This window comes from Macaca fascicularis, chromosome 6 (assembly GCF_037993035.2).
Source record: "Macaca fascicularis isolate 582-1 chromosome 6, T2T-MFA8v1.1".
NCBI classification, from domain to species: Eukaryota; Metazoa; Chordata; class Mammalia; order Primates; family Cercopithecidae; genus Macaca; species Macaca fascicularis.
This window is the reverse complement of record NC_088380.1, coordinates 61,551,204-61,575,819: the sequence shown is the minus strand read 5'-3', so window position 1 is coordinate 61,575,819 and position 24,616 is coordinate 61,551,204. Positions and strand designations below refer to the sequence as shown.

The following is a 24,616-nucleotide window of genomic DNA, read 5'->3' as shown; positions in this document are numbered from 1 at the left end:
CTTTTATACCAGCATTCTTTTTCATATGGAACTAATTCCTTGAAATATCCTCAAGAGTATCTCTGGAGGCTCACTGTCATATGACACTTGAAACTTGAAAGCAAACCATAATATAGGAATTTAAAATATGGAACTGGTTGAGGGGATTTAACATTCTAATTCTAGTTTCCCACAAACCTTAAACCCTAGATTCAGTTCCCTGCCTGCTCACAAACTCAGGAATTTCTCTAGAGCTCAGCTTCCTCTTCCATTAAATGAGAAGGACAATCGCACCTATCAGAGCTGGCTAACTGCTCTAGCAAACTGCTTGAAATCTCAGTAGCCTGACACAATAAAAGCCTATTTCTTGCTCGTATCATAGTCCAGTGCTGTTTGGCAGGGTGGTCCTATTCTCCCTCATTGCTCAGAAACCCAGGCTTTTCAATCACATGGTTCCAGTATCTTCTAGAGCCTTGTCCTCCTCTGCATTCTGTTGATATATGAGGAAAAAGAGATGTGGAGGACCACATGGGCTTTTTGTCTAGCCCAGGCCTGGGGAAGGTTTCCATCTCCTTTGTCCACATTCCAGTGGCAAGGACTCAGTCATGTGGCTGCACCTATCTGCAAGGAGGCTGGGGAATATAGTCTGACTGTGTGCCCCAGAGGAAGAGGAAACAGCCTGGTGGACATGTAGGAGACATCACCACAGTACTTACTCCAGAAGGTTGTTTGGAGGATTATGTGAGACAATAGATAAAAGAACTCATAAAGGTCTCTAGATCAATAAATATTAGCTCTGGGCTATTATTAATGTGCTTCTGTCAAGGCTGAGGCCCATCTTCTCCATGCAGCTCACCCTGGAAGGAACAGAGAAAGCCAAGGTGTTGTCTCCTAGCTTTATGCTATCGGCAGAGATAATTATAGAAAGAGAGTCTTCAAAGCTGCCTGTGCCCTTTGCCCCCTTTATCAGGCATCTTCATTTCAATTCATTCTAGATACGTTTCATGGAATTGAGATGAGTGAGCAAGGAGAAGAGCCCGTCTTTTCATCATATATACTCTCAAATAACGCTGGCTCTTTTTGGCCACCATTTCTCAGCATAAGCTCACTTACTGTTAAATTACACCTAACCCATGTGACCTTGCACTCTGAAAGAAGCTGGGATTCACCATTCATTCATCTAGCTTTGTTCTCCAAGCTGCCACAGTGATTTCTTCTAAACAGTGTACATCTGATCATGCCAATACTTGCTTAAAATCCTTCATTGTCTCTCCACTGAATTAGAATAAAATTCAAATGCCTTATGCAGAGACAGTTATCCCCCATCCCACCCTCCCAGGATCAGCCCCTGCCTCCCTCTTCAACCTCATTTCACATTGCTCTCTTCCCCTCCAACCTCATTCATTCATTCAACAGCTATTTCTCCAGCCTCTAGTCTAGGCATTAGAGATAGAGGAAAACAGACAGCACCCCTGCCCTGGTGGTGGGGTATTGCACTCCAGTCACAGGGGCCTTCCTTTAACTTACTCTCTGCCTCTGTGCTTGGTGTTGGCTGTCCTCTTCCTCCAGTTCTTCTCACAGAGGTCTGTTTAGAACAGTCCCTCCACCCTTGATTACTCTCTCACCAGCATCCCATGTGCATTCTTCCTAATATTTATCAATCTGGAAGATTGTTTGACATGTTTTTGTGCATTTAGTATCTATCTTCCTTTACCACAGAGCAATTTCCATGAGGGTAAGGATCTCATTTATCTTATTAACTTCTGTATCCTGAACACCTGCTTGCCTGGCACAAAACAGAAGCGTAATAAACGTCTATTGAATGAACGGATTAATGAATGAATGAACTAGCAGGAAACAACCAATGCATCTGGTGATGGCCCCTAAGCCTGAGGAGAAAGTGTGAGTTCCAGTTTTCTTCCTGGGAGCCTGTGCTCATCTCTGTCCTCTCTGACTGTTGTTTTGCAGGGAATGACACCACTCCACTGGGCGGCTTTCCACAACCAGCCTCAACACACCCAAATGCTGCTGAAGAAGGGGGCAGACCCCACCCTTGTGGATAAAGACTTTAAAACGGCTCTCCACTGGGCAGTCCAGGTGAGAAATTGACCAGTGGACTGGTCTCAGGTTTAAATGGTGGAAAGCACTGTTAACAATTTTCTGAGTAGGTCAAACTTTAAAGATGGAGGTTTCAGCCTTTCATTCAGCCCCACCACTTGTTGAAGAGAAACCCTGCCAAGATGCAAAGCGGGGTAGTTACAGAATATCAAGCAGAGCCTGCCTTGGGTGTCACACGCAGACACACACACACAGCCCTCTCACTGTCTCTCTTTCTCTCTCCATCGCAATGTTTGCTACCGGCTTACTGTGTCCCAGAGTAAACCTGCAAAGAATTGCTGGGAAAATGCCTTCAAAGTCTTTGAACCGTGACCCTCTGATTCTCTTCTTGCTTCCAAATCCTCCCCAGCAGAGTTATTTCAGGTGATCCTGAATTCTCCACCCAACAGTGAAAGTAGTGGCTCCTGACCCTGCAACACTATCACGTCAGGGAGTCCACGTCAGTACACACACCCAGACAAATCACAATAGGCTCAAGAAATCTATTGTCCAGAGAGGACAAAACCGAGAATAAGGTGAAAGAATAATAATCGCTAATGTGTAACAGAGTGCTTTTCTATTTTCAAGTGGAATGATTAACTAAAAGTTATCTATTCCTTTTTTCAAGGAGAGCAGTACCGTGCATCCTTTCCATAAACTTGCCAGCCCATCTCTGTCTTCAGCACAGACACCCCCACAGTTGATTTCTGTTGGCCCAGAAAGGGCACCTGTCTGAACTGCTGCCAGGACCCTGTGAGAATAGTTTCTGCTGCCCTGACTCTGGTTTCAGTCAGCATTTCCATGTGCCAAGTACAGCAGAAGTGGGCACCTGGGACTCTCGGGACTGACATGTGTGCTTGATGTAAGGGGAAAACAGAAGTGATCTGGAAACTGCTCTGTTTTCGTCCCTCCAACCTTGGCTTCAGTTTCTCTGCACCAGTTTCTCTGCAAAGCTATGCAGTAAGCAAGGCTTGTTTTGTCATCTCCACCTGCCCATAGCACCCTCCTACATACTTTCAATATCTAATCACCTGCCCTGCTACCATCGCTGCCAGTCTCTGCCCAGGACTCCTTGCCCTGGGGCTGGCCTCTGGCTGCTCAGGGGTCACCCAGTGGCCACAGAGGAACTTGGCTGGGCTGCCAGGAAGCTCCCCATGTGTTGGTTCTCAGCTGAGATGAAAGTGGCACCAGAAGCAGGCATTTTCTATATAGTCACATCAACACCACTGCGTTCTGATTCCCTAGATCCGGGATGCATGTGCATTTTGAAAAACCTCCCCAGGTAATTCTGACTGACATGCATCCCCCTTCCACCATCCCAGCCCCACTGTAGAGCTGCTGTCTGAGACCTGGCCTCACAATGGAATCACCAGCAGTGCTTGTAAAACAACAGATTCCCAGACCCCCGCTGAGCCCTCACAGGGTGGGAATCGCTGTGTTTTGTTTTGTTTTGTTTTGTTTTCTGAAATGGAGTCTCGCTCTGTAGCCCAGGCTGGAGTGCAGTGGTGCGATCTCCGCTCACTGCAACCTCTGCCTCCCGGGGCCTGGTTCAAGCAATTCTCCTGCCTCAGTCTCCCAAGTAGCTGGGATTATAGGCACACACCACCATGCCCAGCTAATTTTTGTATTTTCAGTAGAGACGGGTTTTCACCATGTTGGCCAGGCAGGTCTTGAACTCCTGGCCTTGTGATCCTCCCGCCTCAGCCTCCCAAAATGCTGAGATTATAGGCATGAGCCACTGCGCCCAGCCGGGAATCCCTGTTCTTATCCTTTAAGAGGCACTTTGGCAAAATCATAAGAACAGCCTACTCAACTCTGAAGATCTAGTTTGCATTAACAGACTTGGGCTTGATCTGAGGCAGGTCAACACTTGCTTGGCTTAACTGATAAGGGTATCTTTGGTGTCAGAATGAGACCATGCATATGATAGTGATATGTAATGTACTATGTAATTGGACAAGATGATCACTTTTATTAGGGTTCCTGATTGTCTCCATGGAAACTTAGTTATTATACCCATGCCTTCATATTCTTTCTCTTTTTTTATGTTTACCAGTTTGTTAAATGATATAGCAAAGGATGCAGATGAAGACAGGTAGGGCAAGGGTATGGGGGAACAGGCATGGAGCTTCCATGCCCTCTCTGGGCGTGCCACCCTCCAGAAACCTCCGTGTGTTCAGCTACCTGGAAGCTCCCATATTCTTTGTCTCTACTAAATGTCACAGCTTTTAGCCTATACTACATTGATTTCAGCCCTGTCTGCACAATGGAATAATCTGAAGAGCTTTTAAACAATACTCATGTCCTCCAGGCCTCACCTCTTAGATTTTCATTCAGTTGTTCTGGGGTGGGGCCCAGCCATCAATATTTTTCAAAACTGGAACTGGGCATAGTGGCCTGTGCATATAATCACAGCTACTTGGGAGACTGAGGCAGGAGGATCACCTGAGCCCAGGATTTGAGACCAAGCTGTGTAATGCAGTGAGACCGTGGGCTCATAAAAAAATACACCTGTATTGGCTGGGGCTGGGGCTATAATCTCACCACTTTGGGAATCTGAGGCAGGAGAATCACTTGAGACCAGGAGTTCGAGACCAGCCTGGGCAATAGAGCAAGACTCCATCTCTATTTAAAAAAAAACTGTGTGTGCATGTGTGCACACGCGTGCGCACACACACACACACACATATATATATATATATTTTTTTTTTGGAGATGGAGTCTTGCTCTATTGCCCAGGTTGGAGTGCAATAGTGCGATCTTGGCTCACTGCAACCTCTGCCTCCCGGGTTCAAGCAATTCTCCTGCCTCAGGCTCCTAAGTAGCTGGAATTACAGGCATGCACCACCACGACCGCCTAATTTTTGTATTTTTAGTAGAGATGGGGTTTCACCACGTTGGTCAGACTGGTCTCGAACTCCTGACCTCAGCTGATTCGCCTGCCTCAGCCTCCCAAAGTTCTAGGATTACTGGCGTGAGCCACCACGCCCAGCCACACATACATTATTTAAAGCTCCTTCATTTCCATAGAAGGCTGTGATATGCAGCTAGGATTTAGAAGCACTATGACAAATGAATTCATATTAATGGATGCTAATACTTTACCTACTATTGGAGATGTTTTTATTTTGACCGTGATTGTATAAGCATAATGCCTTGTTCATTTATTTACTCAATCACTAAATAAATACTTCTTGAGCATCCACTACGTGTCTTGCATTGGAGGTAAAAAGATTAAAAAGACAGGTCCCTCTAGAACCCCTACAGTTGTATGTAATACTGTGTATATGGTGTGTGAGAACGTTTGCATTCATTTTTCTAAGGAAGGAGTCCACAACTTTCTTGACCTCCTCAATGAGGAACAGTGACTACCCACAAAAGGCTAAGAACCCCGGCTCTGGAGGAATTGTGCATTCTCCTCCCCTGTGGTTAGTAGTAGAATTCAGAAGTGGTGTACTCTGCCATTTACACTGCAAAGACTGAGGGTAATTCCAAATGTCAGCTGAAATTATTATTACACTTGCCTTCTTTAGACTTCTTGTTCATTTATAACACAGGGCTAGCATTGTGCTCCTTTTAGAGTTTTTCCATATGAATGAGTCTATTTCCCGTTGTCGTTTATTCCTTTTTCTGAATTTCCTGCTTTTCTCTTGGACCATATAATGAGATCACATTTAAAGCTATAATTCATTGAAATAATAAGGCCTTTGTATTTCACCAAAATAAACAAAGCAGTAAAGATTTGAAATAGTAGGCCTACTGGGTAAACTAAGTTTAATCCTGGGCTCAAGAAATCCTACCACCTCGGCCTCCCTAGTAGCTGGGACTACAGGCACACGCCACCATGCCTGGCTAATTTTTTTTTTTTTTTTTTTTTAAGTAGAGACAGAGTCTCGCCATGTTGCCTATGCTGGTCTTGAACTCCTGGACTCAAGAGATCTTCCCACCCAGGCCTCACAAGTGTTGGGATTACAGGCATGAACCACCACACTTGGCCTTCCAATCTATTCTTACAGGGCTTTTCCAACAAATCACAAAGACATGTACCAACATAGCTTTTTTTATACCAAAACAATTATGGTCACTGTTGGTCCTTGCCTCCCCACCCCTGACCTTTTCTCTCTAGCTCACGTAATCTCGGCTCTAATCACACTGGAATATTAGTAACCCTCACAATCCATCATAAAGATTCCTTCTGTCTCCCCCGCTGTCATGCTCTTCCATTTGGGGGAAATATTTCTTTCTTCTTGCACTCGCTGCATTGTTCCTTCTGCCTGCAGAATATCTGCTTATTCTGTCTTATTTCTCCAAGCCCAATTAAGTGTCACCTTCTTTGTTGAGCTCCCTTTCCAAATTCTTCCCTCCATGTTACTTCTAGGACTTTGTTAAAATTGGTGAGGTGCCTGTGTCTTCCCTTCTAGACTGTGGACCTGAGGGCAACGTGCCTTATTCATTCAAATGTCTCTTAACACCCAGAACAGAGCTTTGTAAACCGTAGGTCCCTAAAGAGGAGTTCATTGAATTCAGTCCAATAAATTTATTCATCTCAAGCCAATGGGGTTAATGGCTTATTGGGTTCTTTCTCTCTATAGAAAAAAACATTTCAAGTAAAGACTTTAGTTTTCTAGGGAGGGGGGAGGGATGGCATTGGGAGTTATACCTGATGTAAATGATGAGTTGATGGGTGCTGACGAGTTGATGGGTGCAGCACACCAACATGGCACATGTATACATATGTAACAAACCTGCACGTTGTGCACATGTACCCTAGAACTTAAAGTACAATTAAAAAAAAAAAAAAAGAAAAGAAAAGACTTTAGTTTTCTAGAGCAGTTTTAAGTTCCCAATAAAATTGAGAGGAAAATTGCAGAAATATGTCACCTATTAATATCTTCTGTCCACCCCACCCCCACCCCACTGACAATAAATTGCCTCCCCCATTACCAACATCTCCCACTACAGTGGTACACTTGTTACAATTGATAGCCTCACTGACAGGTCATCAATGCCAAAGTCCATAGTTTACCATAAGGTTCTCTCTAGATATTGTACATTCTGTGGAACTGGACAAAGGTATAATGACAGGTATCCATCATTAAAGTATCATGCAGAATACCTTCATTGCCCTAAAAATCCTCTGAGCTCCCCTTATTCTTTCCACCCTTACCCTAATCCACTTATCTAAACCACTGATCTTTTTACTGTCTCCATAGTTTTGCCTTTTCCAGGATGTCATATAGTTGGAATTATACTGTATGTAGCTTTTTCAAATTGTCTAGTAATATGCATTTACATTTCCTCCATGTCTTTTCATGGTTTAATAGCTCATTTCTTTTTAGCACTGATTAATATTCCATTGTATGAATGTATCAAAGTTTATTTATCCATTCACCTGTGGAAGGACATCTTGGTTGCTTCCCAGCTTTGCCAATTATGAATAAAACCACTATAAACATCTGTGTGCCGCTTTTCGTGTAAACATAAGTTTTCAGTTCCTTTGGGTAAATATCAAGGAGCACAATTGCTGGATCTATGGTAAGGGTATGTTTAGTTTTGTAAGAAACTACCAAACTGACAGGGCGCATTGGCTCACACCTGTAATCCCAGCACTTTGGGAGGCCGAGGCAGGCGGATCACGAGATCAGGAGTTCGAGACCAGCCTGACCAACATGGTGAATCCCTGTCTCTACTAAAAATACAAAAATTAGCTGGGCATGGTGGCGGGTGCCTGTAATCCCAGCTACTCGGGAGGCTGAGGCAGGAGAATCGTTTGAACCTGGGAGGCGGAGGTTGCAGTGAGCCAAGATTGCACCATTGCACTCCAGCCTGGGCGACAGGGTGAGACTCCGTCTCCAAACTGTCTTCAAAAGTGGCTGTACCATTTTGCATTTCCACCAGCAGTGAATGGGAGTTCCTGTTGTTCATTATTCTTTCTAGTGTTTGGTATTGTCAGTGTTCTGGATTTTAGCCTTCCTAATCAATGCACTGTGGTATCTCAGGGTTGCTTTAGTTTGTGTTTTCTGATGGCATATGATGTGGCACATCTTTTCATGGGCTATATTAGTCATCTGCAAATTTTCTTTGTGAGCTATCTATAAAGAGCTTCAGCCCATTTAAAAATCATTGTTCGTTTTCCTACTGTTGAGTTTTAGGAGTTATTTGCATATTTTGGCAATAGTCTTTTATTAGTCATGTCTTTTGCAAGTATTTTCTTCCAGATTGGGGCTTATCTTGTTATTCTTTTGGCAGTGTCCTTCACAGAGAAGTTTTTGGTTTTAATGAAATCTAGGTTATCCATTTTTTCTTCCATGGATTATTATTTCAGTATCTAAAAGTCATCACCAGACCCGAGGTCATCTAAATTTTGCTCCTGTTATCTCCTAGAATTCTTTCTTTTTTTCTTTTACTTTTAATTGTATTTATTTTAATGTTGAATTTACTCCTGTGACATAAATTTTTGTTTCTTCAGTTTCTTCTGGGATATCTTTTTCTTCTGGGCAACCTCCTCTTCTGGTTTAGGAACATTTTGTTCCTTTTCAGTGAGGATCATCTCAGTGTGGCAGGGAGAGCTCATGTATGAGTTAATCTGACCATGAGCTCTGTAGGTCCAGCAGCGCATCTTAGGTGCTTTATTCATGTGGATACGCTCAATGACCAGAGAATCTACATCGAAACCCATAAGTTCAGCATTACTCTCTGCATTTTTAAGCATGTGCAGCAAAAATTCAGCACTCTTTTTGGGCCACCGACCTTATGTCCAGCCCCACTGCTTGGCCTAGGCACACCTGCCAACTCCACCATTGTAACATCAGAATGGTACGCACTGTTTCTGTAAAGTGGCATCTTTCAGATACTTCGTGGCTTTTCATATATGCATACCTTGATGGCCTGGGCAGTTTCACAAGTGTTCTTAAAGTGAACACTAAGACTTGAACCTCTTGATTTGCATGATTTTGTGGGACTCTCTCAGTCAAGTGAATAGCGAACCATTTTCACAGATTAGCTCAGGCCACTTAGGGAAAGAGCATCTCCTGGAATTCTTATGTAATTTTAGAATTCACTCTGTCTCATCCAGGCTGGATTGCAGTGACATAATCACGGCTCGCTGCAGCCTGGACCTCCTAGGCTCGAGTGATCCTTCCACTTCAGCCTCCTGAGTAGCTGGGACTACAGGCACATGCCACAATGCCTAGGTAATTTTTTGTATTTTTTTTAGAGATGAGGTTTCACCATGTTGCCTGGGCTGGTCTTGAACCCCCAGACTCAAGCGATTCTCCCACCCCAGCCTCCCAAAGTGCTGGGATTATAGATATGAGCCGCCTCGCCTGGCCTAATTTTAGGTTTTACATTTAGGTCTGTGATCAGTTTTGAGTCAATTTTGTAAAAGGTATAAGGTCTGTGTCTAGGTTTATTTTTTTGCATGTAGATGTCCAGCTGTTTCAGCACCATTTGGTGAAACAACTACCTTTCTTTATTGTATTGCTTTTACTCTTTTGTCAAATATCAGTTGATTATATTTATGTGAGTCTATTTCTTGGCTGTCCATTCTGCTGCATTGACTTATTTGTCTGTTATTCTGCCAATATCACACTATCTTGATTACTGTAGCTTTATAGTAAGTCTTAAAGTTGAGTAGTGTCAGTTGCCCAACTTAGTTCTTCTCCACTGTCTTGTTGACTATTCTGTGTCTTTTGCCTCTCCATATAAACTGTAGAATCAGTTTGTTGATATCTACAAGATAAGTTTCTGGTATTTTGATAGGGACTATATTGAATCTATAGATCAAGTTTTGAAGAACTGATATCTTAACAATTTTAAGTCTTCTTAACCATGAACATGGAATACCTCTCCATTTATTTATTTATTTTTATAATTTTTATTTTGCTCTTACCCTCACCATATGAAGATCTCCATTTATTTAGTTCTTTGATGTTTTTCATCACAATTTTGTAGATTTTTTCATATCGCTCTTGTATCATATTTTGTTAGATTTGTACCTAAGTATTTAATTTTGAGGGGTGCTAATGTAAATGGTATTGTATTTTTAATTTCAAATTCTATTGTTCATTGCTAGTTTATAGAAAAATGATCAACTTTTGTATATTAGCTTATATCCTGAAATCTTGCTATAATTGCTTCTTAGTTTCAAAGCTATTTTTGTCTATTCTTTCAGATTTTATACATAGATAGTCATGTCATCTGAAAACAGACTGTTTTATTTCCTCCTTCTCAATCAGCATTCTTTTTATTTCCTGTTCTTGTCTTATTGCATTAACTAGAACTTTGGTATAATATTGAAAAGAGGTTGTGGCTCCGGGTAAAGTGGCTCATGCCTGTAATCTCAGCACTTTGGGAGGCCGATGCAGGTGGATTGCTTGAGGCCAGGAGTTCAAGACCAGCCTGGCCAAATGGCAAAGACCTGCCTCTACTGAAAATACAAAAACTAGCTGGGTGTGGTGGCACATGCCTGTAGTCCCAGCTACTCGGGAGGCTGAGGCAGGAGAATCACTTGAACCTGGAGGCAGAGGTCACAGTGAGCCAAGATCACACCACTGCACTCCAGCCTGAGCAACAGAGTGACACCCTGAAAAAAAAAAGAAGAAGAAGAAGAAGAAGAAAGAAAGAAAGAAAGAAAGAAACAAAGAAACAAAGAAAGAAAGAAAGAAGAAAGAGAAAGAAAGAAAAGAAGAGAAGACAAAAGAAAAGAAAAGTTGTGATAGGAGACATCTTTACCTTGTTCCTGATCTTAGTTGGAAAGCTTCTCATTTTTCACCATGAAGTGTGATGTTAGCTATAGGTTTTCTACAGATGCTCTTTATCAAGTTTAGGGAGTTCTTCTCTATTCCTAGCTTACTGAGAGTTTTTATTATGAATAAGTGATGGATTTTCTCAAATGCTTTTTCTGTATCTATTGATGCAACTGTGTGATTCTTCTTCTTTAGCCTGCTGATGTGGTTGATTACATTAATTGATTTGAAAATGTTGAGCTATACTTGCATACTTTGGATAAATCCTACTTGACCACGATGTATAATTCTTTTTCTATGTTGCTAGATTCTATTCACTAATATGTCGTTGGGGACATTTACATCTATCTTTATGAAAGTTATTGGTCTATAGTTTTCTTTTCTTGTAATGTCTTTGTCTTGTATTAGGGTGATACTGGCTGACAGAATGAGTTAGGAAGTTCCCTACACTTCTTTTTTTTTTTTTTTAATTTATTTATTATTATTATACTTTAAGTTGTAGGGTACATGTGCATAATGTGCAGGTTTGTTACATATGTATACTTGTGCCATGTTGGTGTGCTGCACCCATCAACTCGTCATTTACATCAGGTATAATTCCCAATGCAATCCCTTCCCCCACCCCATGATAGGCCCCGGTGTGTGATGTTCCCCTTCCCGAGTCCAAGTGATCTCATTGTTCAGTTCCCACCTATGAGTGAGAACATGCGGTGTTTGGTTTTCTGTTCTTGCGATAGTTTGCTGAGAATGATGGTTTCCAGCTGCATCCATGTACCTACAAAGGACACAAACTCATCCTTTTTGATGGCTGCATAGTATTCCATGGTGTATATGTGCCACATTTTCTTAATCCAATCTGTCACTGATGGACATTTGGGTTGATTCCAAGTCTTTGCTATTGTGAATAGTGCTGCAATAAACATACGTGTGCATGTGTCTTTATAGCAGCATACTTTATAATCCTTTGGGTATATACCCAGTAATGGGATGGCTGGGTCATATGGTACATCTAGTTCTAGATCCTTGAGGAATCACCATACTGTTTTCCATAATGGTTGAACTAGTTTACAATCCCACCAACAGTGTAAAAGTGTTCCTATTTCTCCACATCCTCTCCAGCACCTGTTGTTTCCTGACTTTTTAATGATCGCCATTCTAATTGGTGGGATATGGTATCTCATTGTGGTTTTGATTTGCATTTCTCTGATGGCCAGTGATGATGAGCATTTTTTCATGTGTCTGTTGGCTGTATGAATGTCTTCTTTTGAGAAATGTCTGTTCATATCCTTTGCCCACTTTTTGATGGGGTTGTTTGTTTTTTTCTTGTAAATTTGTTTGAGTTATTTGTAGGTTCTGGATATTAGCCCTTTGTCAGATGAGTAGATTGCAAAAATTTTCTCCCATTCTGTAGGTTGCCTGTTCACTCTGATGGTAGTTTCTTTTGCTGTGCAGAAGCTCTTTAGTTTAATGAGATCCCATTTGTCAATTTTGGCTTTTGCTGCCATTGCTTTTGGTGTTTTACACATGAAGTCTTTGCCCATGCCTATGTCCTGAATGGTACTACCTAGGTTTTCCTCTAGGATTTTTATGGTATTAGGTCTAACATTTAAGTATCTAATCCATCTTGAATTAATTTTTGTATAAGGAGTAAGGAAAGGATCCAGTTTCAGCTTTCTACTTATGGCTAGCCAATTTTCCCAGCACCATTTATTAAATAGGGAATCCTTTCCCCATTTCTTGTTTTTCTCAGGTTTGTCAAAGATCAGATGGTTGTATATGTGTGGTATTATTTCTGAGGACTCTGTTCTGTTCCATTGGTCTCTATCTCTGTTTTGGTACCAGTACCATGCTGTTTTGGTTACTGTAGCCTTGTAGTATAGTTTGAAGTCAGGTAGCGTGATGCCTCCAGCTTTGTTCTTTTGACTTAGGATTGTCTTGGAGATGTGGGCTCTTTTTTGGTTCCATATGAACTTTAAAGCAGTTTTTTCCAATTCTGTGAAGAAACTCATTGGTAGCTTGATGGGGATGGCATTGAATCTATAAATTACCTTGGGCAGTATGGCCATTTTCACGATATTGATTCTTCCTATCCATGAGCATGGTATGTTTTTCCATTTGTTTGTGTCCTCTTTTATTTCACTGAGCAGTGATTTGTAGTTCTCCTTGAAGAGGTCCTTTACATCCCTTGTAAGTTGGATTCCTAGGTATTTTATTCTCTTTGAAGCAATTGTGAATGGAAGTTCATTCCTGATTTGGCTCTCTGTTTGTCTGTTACTGGTGTATAAGAATGCTTGTGATTTTTGCACATTAATTTTGTATCCTGAGACTTTGCTGAAGTTGCTTATCAGCTTAAGGAGATTTTGGGCTGAGACAATGGGGTTTTCTAAATATACAATCATGTCATCTGCAAACAGGGACAATTTGACGACTTCTTTTCCTAACTGAATACCCTTGATTTCTTTCTCTTGCCTGATTGCCCTAGCCAGAACTTCCAACACTATGTTGAATAGGAGTGGTGAGAGAGGGCATCCCTGTCTTGTGCCAGTTTTCAAAGGGAATTTTTCCAGTTTTTGCCCATTCAGTATGATATTGGCTGTGGGTTTGTCATAAATAGCTCTTATTATTTTGAGGTATGTTCCATCAATACCGAATTTATTGAGCGTTTTTAGCATGAAGGGCTGTTGAATTTTGTCAAAAGCCTTTTCTGCATCTATTGAGATAATCATGTGGTTCTTGTCTTTGGTTCTGTTTATATGCTGGATTATGTTTATTGATTTGCGAATGTTGAACCAGCCTTGCATCCCAGGGATAAAGCCCACTTGATCATGGTGGATAAGCTTTTTGATGTGTTGCTGAATCCGGTTTGCCAGTATTTTATTGAGGATTTTTGCATCGATGTTCATCAGGGATATTGGTCTAAAATTCTCTTTTTTTGTTGTGTCTCTGCCAGGCTTTGGTATCAGGATGATGTTGGCCTCATAAAATGAGTTAGGGAGGATTCCCTTTTTTTCTATTGATTGGAATAGTTTCAGAAGGAATGGTACCAACTCTTCCTTGTACCTCTGGTAGAATTCAGCTGTGAATCCATCTGGTCCTGGACTTTTTTTGGTTGGTAGGCTATTAATTATTGCCTCAATTTCAGAGCCTGCTATTGGTCTATTCAGGGATTCAACTTCTTCCTGGTTTAGTCTTGGAAGAGTGTAAGTGTCCAGGAAATTATCCATTTCTTCTAGATTTTCCAGTTTATTTGCGTAGAGGTGTTTATAGTATTCTCTAATGGTAGTTTGTATTTCTGTGGGGTCGGTGGTGATATCCCCTTTATCATTTTTAATTGCATCGATTTGATTCCTCTCTCTTTTCTTCTTTATTAGTCTTGCTAGTGGTCTGTCAATTTTGTTGATCTTTTCAAAAAACCAACTCCTGGATTCATTGATTTTTTGGAGAGTTTTTTGTGTCTCTGTCTCCTTCAGTTCTGCTCTGATCTTAGTTATTTCTTGCCTTCTGCTAGCTTTCGAATGTGTTTGCTCTTGCTTCTCTAGTTCTTTTAATTGCGATGTTAGAGTGTCAATTTTAGATCTTTCCTGCTTTCTCTTATGGGCATTTAGTGCTATAAATTTCCCGCTACACACTGCTTTAAATGTGTCCCAGAGATTCTGGTATGTTGTATCTTTGTTCTCATTGGTTTCAAAGAACATCTTTATTTCTGCCTTCATTTCGTTATGTACCCAGTAGTCATTCAGGAGCAGGTTGTTCAGTTTCCATGTAGTTGAGCGGTTTTGATTGAGTTTCTTAGTCCTGAGTTCTAGTTTGATTGCACTGTGGTCTGAGAGACAGTTTGTTATAATTTCTGTTCTTGTACATTTGCTGAGGAGTGCTTTACTTCCAATTACGTGGTCGATTTTGGAGTAAGTACGATGTGGTGCTGAGAAGAATGTATATTCTGTTGATTTGGGGTGGAGAGTTCTATAGATGTCTATTAGGTCTGCTTGCTGCAGAGATGAGTTCAATTCCTGGATATCCTTGTTAACTTTCTGTCTCGTTGATCTGTCTAATGTTGACAGTGGAGTGTTGAAGTCTCCCATTATTATTGTATGGGAGTCTAAGTCTCTTTGTAAGTCTCTAAGGACTTGCTTGATGAATCTGGGTGCTCCTGTATTGGGTGCATATATATTTAGGATAGTTAGCTCTTCCTGTTGAATTGATCCCTTTACCATTATGTAATGGCCTTCTTTGTCTCTTTTGATCTTTGATGGTTTAAAGTCTGTTTTACCAGAGACTAGTATTGCAACCCCCGCTTTTTTTTGTTCTCCATTTGCTTGGTAAATCTTCCTCCATCCCTTTATTTTGAGCCTATGTATGTCTCTGCGTGTGAGATGGGTCCCCTGAATACAGCAGACTGATGGGTCTTGACTCTATCCAGTTTGCCAGTCTGTGTCTTTTAATTGGAGCATTTAGTCCATTTACATTTAAGGTTAATATTGTTATGTGTGAACTTGATCCTGCCATTATGATATTAACTGGTTATTTTGCTCGTTAGTTGATGCAGTTTCTTCCTAGCCTCGATGGTCTTTACATTTTGGCATGTTTTTGCAATGGCTGGTACCGGTTGTTCCTTTCCATGTTTAGTGCTTCCTTCAGGGTCTCTTGTAAGGCAGGCCTAGTGGTGACAAAATCTCTAAGCATTTGCTTATCTGTAAAGGATTTTATTTCTCCTTCACTTATGAAACTTAGTTTGGCTGGATATGAAATTCTGGGTTTAAAATTCTTTTCTTTAAGAATGTTGAATATTGGCCCCCACTCTCTTCTGGCTTGTAGAGTTTCTGCTGAGAGATCTGCTGTTAGTCTGATGGGCTTCCCTTTGTGGGTAACCCGACCTTTCTCTCTGGCTGCCCTTAAGATTTTTTCCTTCATTTCAACTTTGGTGAGTCTGGCAATTATGTGTCTTGGAGTTGCTCTTCTTGAGGAGTATCTTTGTGGCGTTCTCTGTATTTCCTGGATTTGAATGTTGGCCTGCCCTACTAGGTTGGGGAAGTTCTCCTGGATGATATCCTGAAGAGTGTTTTCCAACTTGGTTCCATTTTCCCCCTCACTTTCAGGCACCCCAATCAGACGTAGATTTGGTCTTTTTACATAATCCCATACTTCTTGCAGGCTTTGTTCATTTCTTTTTCTTCTTTTTTCTTTTGGTTTCTCTTCTCGCTTCATTTCATTCATTTGATCCTCAATCGCAGATACTCTTTCTTCCAGTTGATCGAGTCGGTTACTGAAGCTTGTGCATTTGTCACGTATTTCTCATGTCATGGTTTTCATCTCTTTCATTTTGTTTATGACCTTCTCTGCATTAATTACTCTAGCCATCAATTCTTCCACTTTTTTTTCAAGATTTTTAGTTTCTTTGTGCTGGGTACGTAATTCCTCCTTTAGCTCTGAGAAATTTGATGGACTGAAGCCTTCTTCTCTCATCTCGTCAAAGTCATTCTCCGTCCAGCTTTGATCCGTTGCTGGCGATGAGCTGCGCTCCTTTGCTGGGGGAGATGCGCTCTTATTTTTTGAATTTCCAGCTTTTCTGCCCTGCTTTTTCCCAATCTTTGTGGTTTTATCTGCCTCTGGTCTTTGATGATGATGATGTACTGATGGGGTTTTGGTGTAGGTGTCCTTCCTGTTTGATAGTTTTCCTTCTAACAGTCAGGACCCTCAGCTGTAGGTCTGTTGGAGATTGCTTGAGGTCCACTCCAGACCCTGTTTGCCTGGGTATCAGCAGCAGAGGCTGCAGAAGATAGAATATTTCTGAACAGCGAGTGTACCTGTCTGATTCTTGCTTTGGAAGCTTCCTCTCAGGGGTGTACTCCACCCTGTGAGGTGTGGGGTGTCAGACTGCCCCTAGTGGGGGATGATTCCCAGTTAGGCTACTCAGGGGTCAGGGACCCACTTGAGCAGGGAGTCTGTCCCTTCTCAGATCTCAACCTCCTTGTTGGGAGATCCACTGCTCTCTTCAAAGCTGTCAGACAGAGTCGTTTGCGTCTGCAGAGGTTTCGGCTGCGTTTGTTATTGCCCTGTCCCCAGAGGTGGAGTCTACAGAGACAGGCAGGTTTCCTTGAGCTGCTGTGAGCTCCACCCAGTTCGAGTTCCCAGCAGCTTTGTTTACCTACTTAAGCCTCAGCAATGGCGGGCGCCCCTCCCCCAGCCTCGCTGCTGCCTTGCTGGTAGATCACAGACTGCTGTGCTAGCAATGAGGGAGGCTCCGTGGGTGTGGGACCCTCCCGGCCAGGTGTGGGATATGATCTCCTGGTGTGCCTGTTTGCTTAAAGCGCAGTATTGGGGTGGGAGTTACCCGATTTTCCAGGTGTTGTGTGTCTTAGTTCCCCTGGCTAGGAAAAGGGATTCCCTTCCCCCTTGCGCTTCCCAGGTGAGGCCATGCCTCGCCCTGCTTCAGCTCTCACTGGTCGGGCTGCAGCAGCTGACCAGCACCGATCGTCCGGCACTCCCCAGTGAGATGAACCCAGTACCTCAGTTGAAAATGCAGAAATCACCGGTCTTCTGTGTCGCTCGCGCTGGGAGTTGGAGACTGGAGCTGTTCCTATTCGGCCATCTTGCTCCGCTGAAGTTCCCTACACTTCTATCTTCTGAAAGAGATTATTTAAGAACTGTCATTTTTTTCTTGAATTTTTGTAAAATTTACCAGTGAATACATCTGGGCCTCATATTTCCATTTTAGAAGGTTATTAATTATTTATTCAATTTCTTTTTCTTTTTCTTTTTCTTTTTCTTTTTTTTTTTTTTTTTTTTTTGCGGCAGCAGGGGGACAGAGTCTCTCTCTCTGTCGCCCAGGCTGGAGTGCAATGACGCAATGACGTGATCTCGGCTCACTGCAACCTCCACCTCCCAGGCTCAAGCAATTCTCTTGCCCCAGCTTCCCCAGTAGCTGGGATTACAGGTGCCTGCTACCACGCCAGGCTAATTTTTTGTATTTTTAGTAGAGACGGGGTTTCGCCATGTTGGCCAGGCTGGTCTCGAACTCCTGACCTCAGGTGATCCACCTGCCTCAGCCTGTCGAAGTGCTGGGATAACAGGTGTGAGCCACACACCCAGCCTTTTCAATTTCTTTAATAGACATAAATGTATTCAGATTATCTATTTCTCCTTGTGTGTGTTTTGGTAGATTGTGTCTTTTAAGGAATTGGTCCATTTCAAATATGTTTATCAAGTTGTGAAAATAGAGTTGTGTAAAGTATTTCTTCATTATTCTTCTCATGTTCATGGGATCTGTAGTGAAGTACCTTTTTTCATTTCTGATATTAAGTAATTTGTGCCCCTCTGTTTTTTTCTAGCCTGGCTAGAGGCTTATCACTTTTATTAATCTTTTCAAAGAACCAGCTTTTGGTTTCATTGATTTTCTCTATTGATTTTTTGTTTTCTACTTCATTGATTTCTACTCTAATTTTTATTTTTTCTTTTCTTCTGCTTACTTTGGATTTAATTTGCTCTTCTTTTTCTAGCTTCCTAAGGTGTAAGCTTATATAACTGATTCTAGATCTTTCTTCTTTTTTAATATATACATTCAATGCTATAAATTTTCTTCTGAGAAATTGTTTTTGCTACATTCCACAAATTTTGATGTTATCTTCCTTTTGTTCAAAGTATTTTTTTAGTTTTCTTGAGATTTCTTCTTTTGAACTATGTGTTATTTATGTTGTTTAATCTCCACATGTTCAGAAATTTTCCAGTTGTCTTTCTGTTATTGATTTATAGTTTAATGCTACCGTGGTCTGAAAGCATGCGTTGTATGATTTCTATTCTTTCACTTTTGTTAAGGTTTGTTTTATGGCCTAGACTGTGGTCTATCTTGGTGAAGTTCCCATGTGAGCTTGTTAAAAATGTGTATTTTGCTGTTAGATGAAGTAGTCAGTAGAAGTCAATTATATCCAATTAATTAATTGTATTTCTAAGTTCAACTACATTCCTACCGATTTTCTGCTTTCTGGATATGTCCATTGCTGATAGAGGGATGTCGAAGTCTTCAACTATAAAGTAGATTCATCTGTTTCTTCTTGCAGCTTTGCCAGGTTTTGCCTCGCATGTTTTAAGGCTGTGTTGTTGGGTACATAAGGATCATTATGTCTTCTTGGAGAACTCACCTCTTTATCATTATGTAATATCCTTCTTTATCCCTAACAACTTTCTTTGCTTTTTAGTCTGCTCTGTCTAGAATTATAATATATAGCTACTCCTGCTTTCTTTTGGTTAGTGTCTTCATGGTAAATCTTTCACCATTCATTTACTTTTAATCTATGTGTGTCATTATATTTAAGGTGGGTTTCTTATAGACAACATATAGTTGGGTCTTATTTTTCTATCCACACTGATAATCTCTGTCTTTTGATTGGTACATTTAGACCATTAATGTTCAAAGTGATTATTCATATAGTTAGAGTAACATCGATCATATTTGTTACTGTTTTCTATTTGCTGCCCTTATTCTTTGTTCCTATTTTTGTCTTCTACTCTTTTCCCACCTTTTGTGGTTTTAATTAGCATTTAATATTATTTCATTTTCTCTTTTTTCTTAGCGTATTAGTTATACTCCCTTTTTTACTTTTTTAGTGGTTGCCCTAAAGTATACAAAATATGTTTACAACTAATCCAAATCCACTTCAAAATAACACTATATCATTTCACGGGTAGTGTGAATACTTTATAATAGCAAAATGATCCTAATTCCTTCCACCTGTCCCTAGTATGATTGCTGTCATTCATTTTACTTATATATAAACCTACATAAGCTCATGCATATGTATATAGATATAAAGATAGATGCATAAGCATACATTGTAGCTATTAGTATTTTGAACAAACTATTATCTCCTAGGTCAATTAACAATAAAAAATAAAAGTTTTTATTTTACCTTCATTTATTCCTTCTTCAGCGCTCTTCTTTCCTTTACGTAAATCAGAGTTTCTGGCCTATATCATTTTTCTTCTCTCTAAGAAACTACTTTTAACATCTAGTGCAATGCAGGTCTACCAATTTTTGTTTATCTAAGAAAGTATTTATTTCTCCTTCACTTTTGAAGGGCAATTTCATAAGGTACAGAATTCTTGTTGATGGGAGGCTTTTCTCAACTCTGTAAGTATTTCACTCCAGTCTCTTCTTGCTTGTACGGTTTCTGAGATATCAGATGTAATCCTTCTCTTTGCTCCTCTATAGGTAAGGTGTTCCTTTCCCCTGTCTTCTTTCAGGACTTTTTCTTTATCTTTGGTTTTCGTAATTGGAAAATAATATGGCTAGGCATAGGGTTTTTTGTTTGTTTGTTTGTTTTGTTGTTTTTGTTGTTGTTTTTGGCATTTAGCCTGCTTGGTGCTCTCTGAGCTTTTGTGTCTAACAATTTTTTTGGTAAAATTCTCAGTCATTATTATTGTTTCAAATATTTATCCTGTTCCTTTTCTCTTTCTTCTCCTTCTGGTATTCCTATTGCCTGTATGTTATACGTTTTGTAGTTCTCTCACAGTCTGTGAATATTCTGTTCTGTTTTTTCCAGTCTTTGTTATTTTTGTTTTCCAGTTTTGGAGGTTTACATTGAGATCTTCTCAAGCTTTCAGACTGTTCCCTCAGCTGTGTCCAATCTACTAATAAGCTCATCAAAGGCATTCTTCATTTCCATTACAGTGTTTTTGATCTCCGGCATTTATTTTTGATTATTTCTTAGGATCTCCATCTTCCTGCTTACACTGCCCATCTGTTCTGACATGTTGTCCACTTTATCCATTTAGAGCCCTTAGCACATTATTCACAGTTGTTTTAAATTCTTTATCTGATAATTCCCATATCCTTGCCATGTCTGGAACTGATGCTTGCTCTGTAGATACTGTGTTGTTCCCCTTTTGGCATGCTTTATAATTTTTTCTCAATAGCCAGACATGATGTAGTGGATAAGAGAACTCCTGTAAATAGCCCTTATTTATGTAATGGTAAAGTATGGGGGGAAGAGAAATGTACTGTATCTTCCTACAATTTGGTCCCTGTCTTTTAGTGAACCTATGCCTCTGGAATGTGAATATTCCAAGTGTTTCTCAGGATGTTTTTTCCCCTTCTTAGGTGAGACAGGATAGCTAGAGTGGGCTGGAATTGGGTATTGTTCTGCTCCCATGTAGAAAGCTAGAGCTAGATGGAGTTGAGCACTTTCCTTCCTTACGGTCAGTTAGGCTCTGATAAAACCTCAGTAGTTTAGGTTCTGGTTAGCTAGTTTCTCCTGAGGACAGATTTTATTAAGAAGAACAGAGTGCTCTGGTATATTTCAAAAAGGTTCCTTTTCCCTATCCTCCTGCCAGAAGCCCATGGGAATTTTTCTCTGCTATATACTGTGAGAAGCCAGTTGAGCTACTAGAAGTAAAATTCACAAAAGCATGGCACCCCATAACCAATGTAACTAGATCACTGAGTTTATACTCTCAGATTTGTCCACACTGAGCCTTTGACAATTCATTAACTATAGTTTGGATTTTTCTACTCTGCAGAGGTAGCAATGATTTCCTCAAAGGTTTCTGCTCTAGTATGTTGTGAGTCCCTATATCTGCCTGTCTGACTGTCTCTCCAATTTGGGGGCAGCAGCTTGCTTGCCCTGTGACCTAACTTCTCTCATGGATCTAAGAAGAGTTCTGGAATAACACTGGCCACTTAACCAAGCCTTATAGGAGTACAATGCCTTAATACTAGGAGTGTTTCTAGCAATATGAATTCTAGGCATCACTGCTGGTCAGTAAGAGGGGCAAGCATCTACCATCCCTCAAATTTCACCACTAGCTCCCTCCCCAACTTACTAGAAAATGTGTTTACTTGGGATCTTCTTCAGCAGCATACTTTTCAAGGAAGGTTAGAAAGAAAACAATTGCACTAATATAAAATGATTATTTCATGTTTTGTCAATATGTGGTTATGTGGGCAAGAAATTACACACACACTCACATACACTCACAGTTGATCTGTGGTCAACTGTTTGAACTATGTCAAAGTCCCATGAATATATTTCAACTCTCAATATATTCAAAATGCCAATGTATAATTTTAAATACTGTATACCAGTGGATCCAGCTCATGAGGTGAAAGAAGCTTAGAGTTGGAAGGGACCACAGGTCATTTAGTCCAATCCTGCAGTTCCTAGGTAGGGAAACTAGTACAAAAGTTTAGCATTTGCCCAAGTGCATCCAGCACCCGGGCAGGAACCCAGGCCACATGGCTTCCAATACTTGATAAGAGGACAACCACCAAACTGCCTAAGTCCAGAGTAAACAATGAGAAAGTCAGATTTAGGAAATTAACCCCCATTACCCTAGGAGCAAAGACTCTGACCTGTTTGGGAAGCTGGAGCTTCGAAGGGTAACCTAAGTTAAAGTGGCTTTCACATGTCAGGTCGTCAGTGCCCAGTTGTAGAGAGAAAGGGAGAGGGTAGAACGAGGGAAAACAGGGACTCATCTAGGAGTAAAAACAAGTAGAGAAAGAAGAGAAAAGGTAGAGAATGGAGGAAGATAATGAGGAAAAGAGAGAGAAGAAGCCAAAAAGGATGGGTAAAATCCAACGTATTTGGCTTTGCCGTAGTTTGTAAGGTCTATTTCATTTATTTATTTATTTATTTATTGCTCAGCAAATATTTGTTGAGACTTACTCTTTGCTGGGCTTCATTTCAGCAGAAAGATTCCTAGGCATAGGTTTAGTAAGGACAACACATGGATATCCTGGAGACTTCATCTTGCCAGACAGCTGGAAGCCCAAGACAGACCCTTTCTATACACCAAAGCATGAAAAACTTTTTCTCCCACTAAGCATTAGCACCTCTATGAAATGAAGTAGTTTGGGCGGGGTGTGGTGGCTCATGCCTGTAATCCCAGCACTTCGGGAGTCTGAGGTGAGTGGATCACTTGAGATCAGGAGGTTGAGACTGGCCTTGCCAACATGGTGAAACCCCATCTCTACTAAAAATACAAAAAATTAGCCAGGCATGGTGGTGCATGCCTGTAATCCCAGCTACTCGGGAGGCCGAAACAGGAGAATCACTTGAACCCGGGAAGTGGAGGTTGCAGTGAGCCAAGGTGGTTCCATTGCACTCCAACCTGGGCAACAGAGTGAGACTTTGTCCCAAAAAAAAAGAAGTAGTTCAACAGCAGAGGGTCACCATACCTCATCCCCTCCCACTACTTCTACCTTCTGCTTTGTCTCCAGGAGAGGCAGCCCCAGGCTTTTGGGCTTGGCAACCTCTGGAGTCCAGGGCAACCAAAGGCTTGGTCCAAAGGGGCTAACCATGAAGGCAGTCCAGATTCTAAGCCAGGGATATTGGGCACGTTTCTTTCTCTAGTTAGCCCCAGACCCTCAAACATTCAATGGCATAGACTCTAGATCTTCCTTTTGTCTCCATTCTAGTCTAACATGTCTGGCTCCAACTGATGAGCCAGGATCATCTTCTCACATCACAAAACCTCCCAGCCTTTTAGGAGGGATAAGTGGCTGCAACACAGAGGCTAAAGCACTGGCCTCTGCTTTATATGGTCACCATCACAAGACAAGCAACGCAAACACATCCCAGTGTTCAAGAGAAGGAAGGAGATTGGAGTTTCTGCCAAGAAGAAGCCACCATAGAACATATTCCCTAGATATATGTTAACAAATAGCCAACTAGTCCTAAATCTCCCACTGGACTCCTTTGAAGGTCACCTAGAATGTATACAGTTAGGATGTTGAGATCTTGTTGTTGTTGTTGTTTTTGTTGTTGTTTTATCAATCTGCCTGTAGCAAAATTATTACACATTAACTCAACTTTCTTCTTGGCAAGGCTTCTTATGAGTCAGGCTTCCCCAACTCTCCCCACTCATGATGGGTAAACAGAAAACGACTAGGACTCAGTTCCCAATCATTTTCAGGATACATGAAGGCAATGTTATGGATTACCCATGAACAAAAGCAAATAAATAAATACAACAAAACCAAACTCACAATCATCATCTGGCAGTTCTGTGTAGATTTCTAGAGCTCCTTAAGAATAGGATATGTACAATATTGTTCCTTGCTCTGTTTAATAACATTTCTAGCCAATGTAAACCTACTCTCCATTCTTCCTAAGGACCTACCTGGACCACAGTCCCACTTCTTCTTGTCTAGTGTCTCCTGGTCTCTGTGACTTTTCCTACCTCCCAGGTCTAAGCATATTTTTGTCTGACATACAGTCTAGATTATTAAGAAGGGAATTCCGTCACCAGGAGACAAGTGATCCAGGGCCTTGACTTACAAACTAGTGTTCTGTAGGGCTCCCTCAAATTCTTCTGAGGGTACACCCTGGCAACCTTACTAGGAGGAACTCTTTTTTTTTTTTTTTTTTTTTTTTTTGAGACGAAGTCTAGCTCTGTTGCCCAGGCTGGAGTGCAGTGGCGCGACCTCAGCTCACTGCAAGCTCCGTCTCCCAGGTTCACGCCACTCTCCTGCCTCAGCCTCCCAAGCAACTGGGACTACAGGCGCCCGCCACCACGCCTGGCTAATTTTTTGTATTTTTAGTAGAGACAGGGTTTCACTGTGTCAGCCAGGATGGTCTCGATCACTTGACCTTGTGATCTGCCCACCTTGGCCTCCCTAAGTGCTGGGATTACAGGCTTGAGCCACTGCAGAAACTCTTAAAGTACCCAAAGATTAACTGTAAAGGAGGTCTCAGTTGGCGAGGCACACATCACTGGTACTGATGTCGTCTAAACAGTTTTCACTTTAGTTCCTCCAGTATGAATATGCAGGATCAAATTAATAGACCACTCTTTTTATC

The 24,616-nt window shown here is 41.2% G+C and overlaps 1 protein-coding gene across 2 annotated transcripts in view; it reads left to right on the top strand.

Moving 5' to 3' along the window:
• Positions 1-24,616, top strand: part of ANKRD55 (ankyrin repeat domain 55) — a 138,507-nt gene that overhangs the window by 83,065 nt on the left and 30,826 nt on the right. For both annotated transcript variants that reach the window (XR_012413670.1, XM_045393726.2), the window contains exon 7: positions 1,948-2,076. Coding sequence is in view for 1 of the 2 variants with exons in the window: in XM_045393726.2 (XP_045249661.2) it covers positions 1,948-2,076 (129 nt within the window). In the remaining variant the exon portion in view is untranslated. The remainder of the gene's footprint in view (positions 1-1,947; positions 2,077-24,616) is intronic.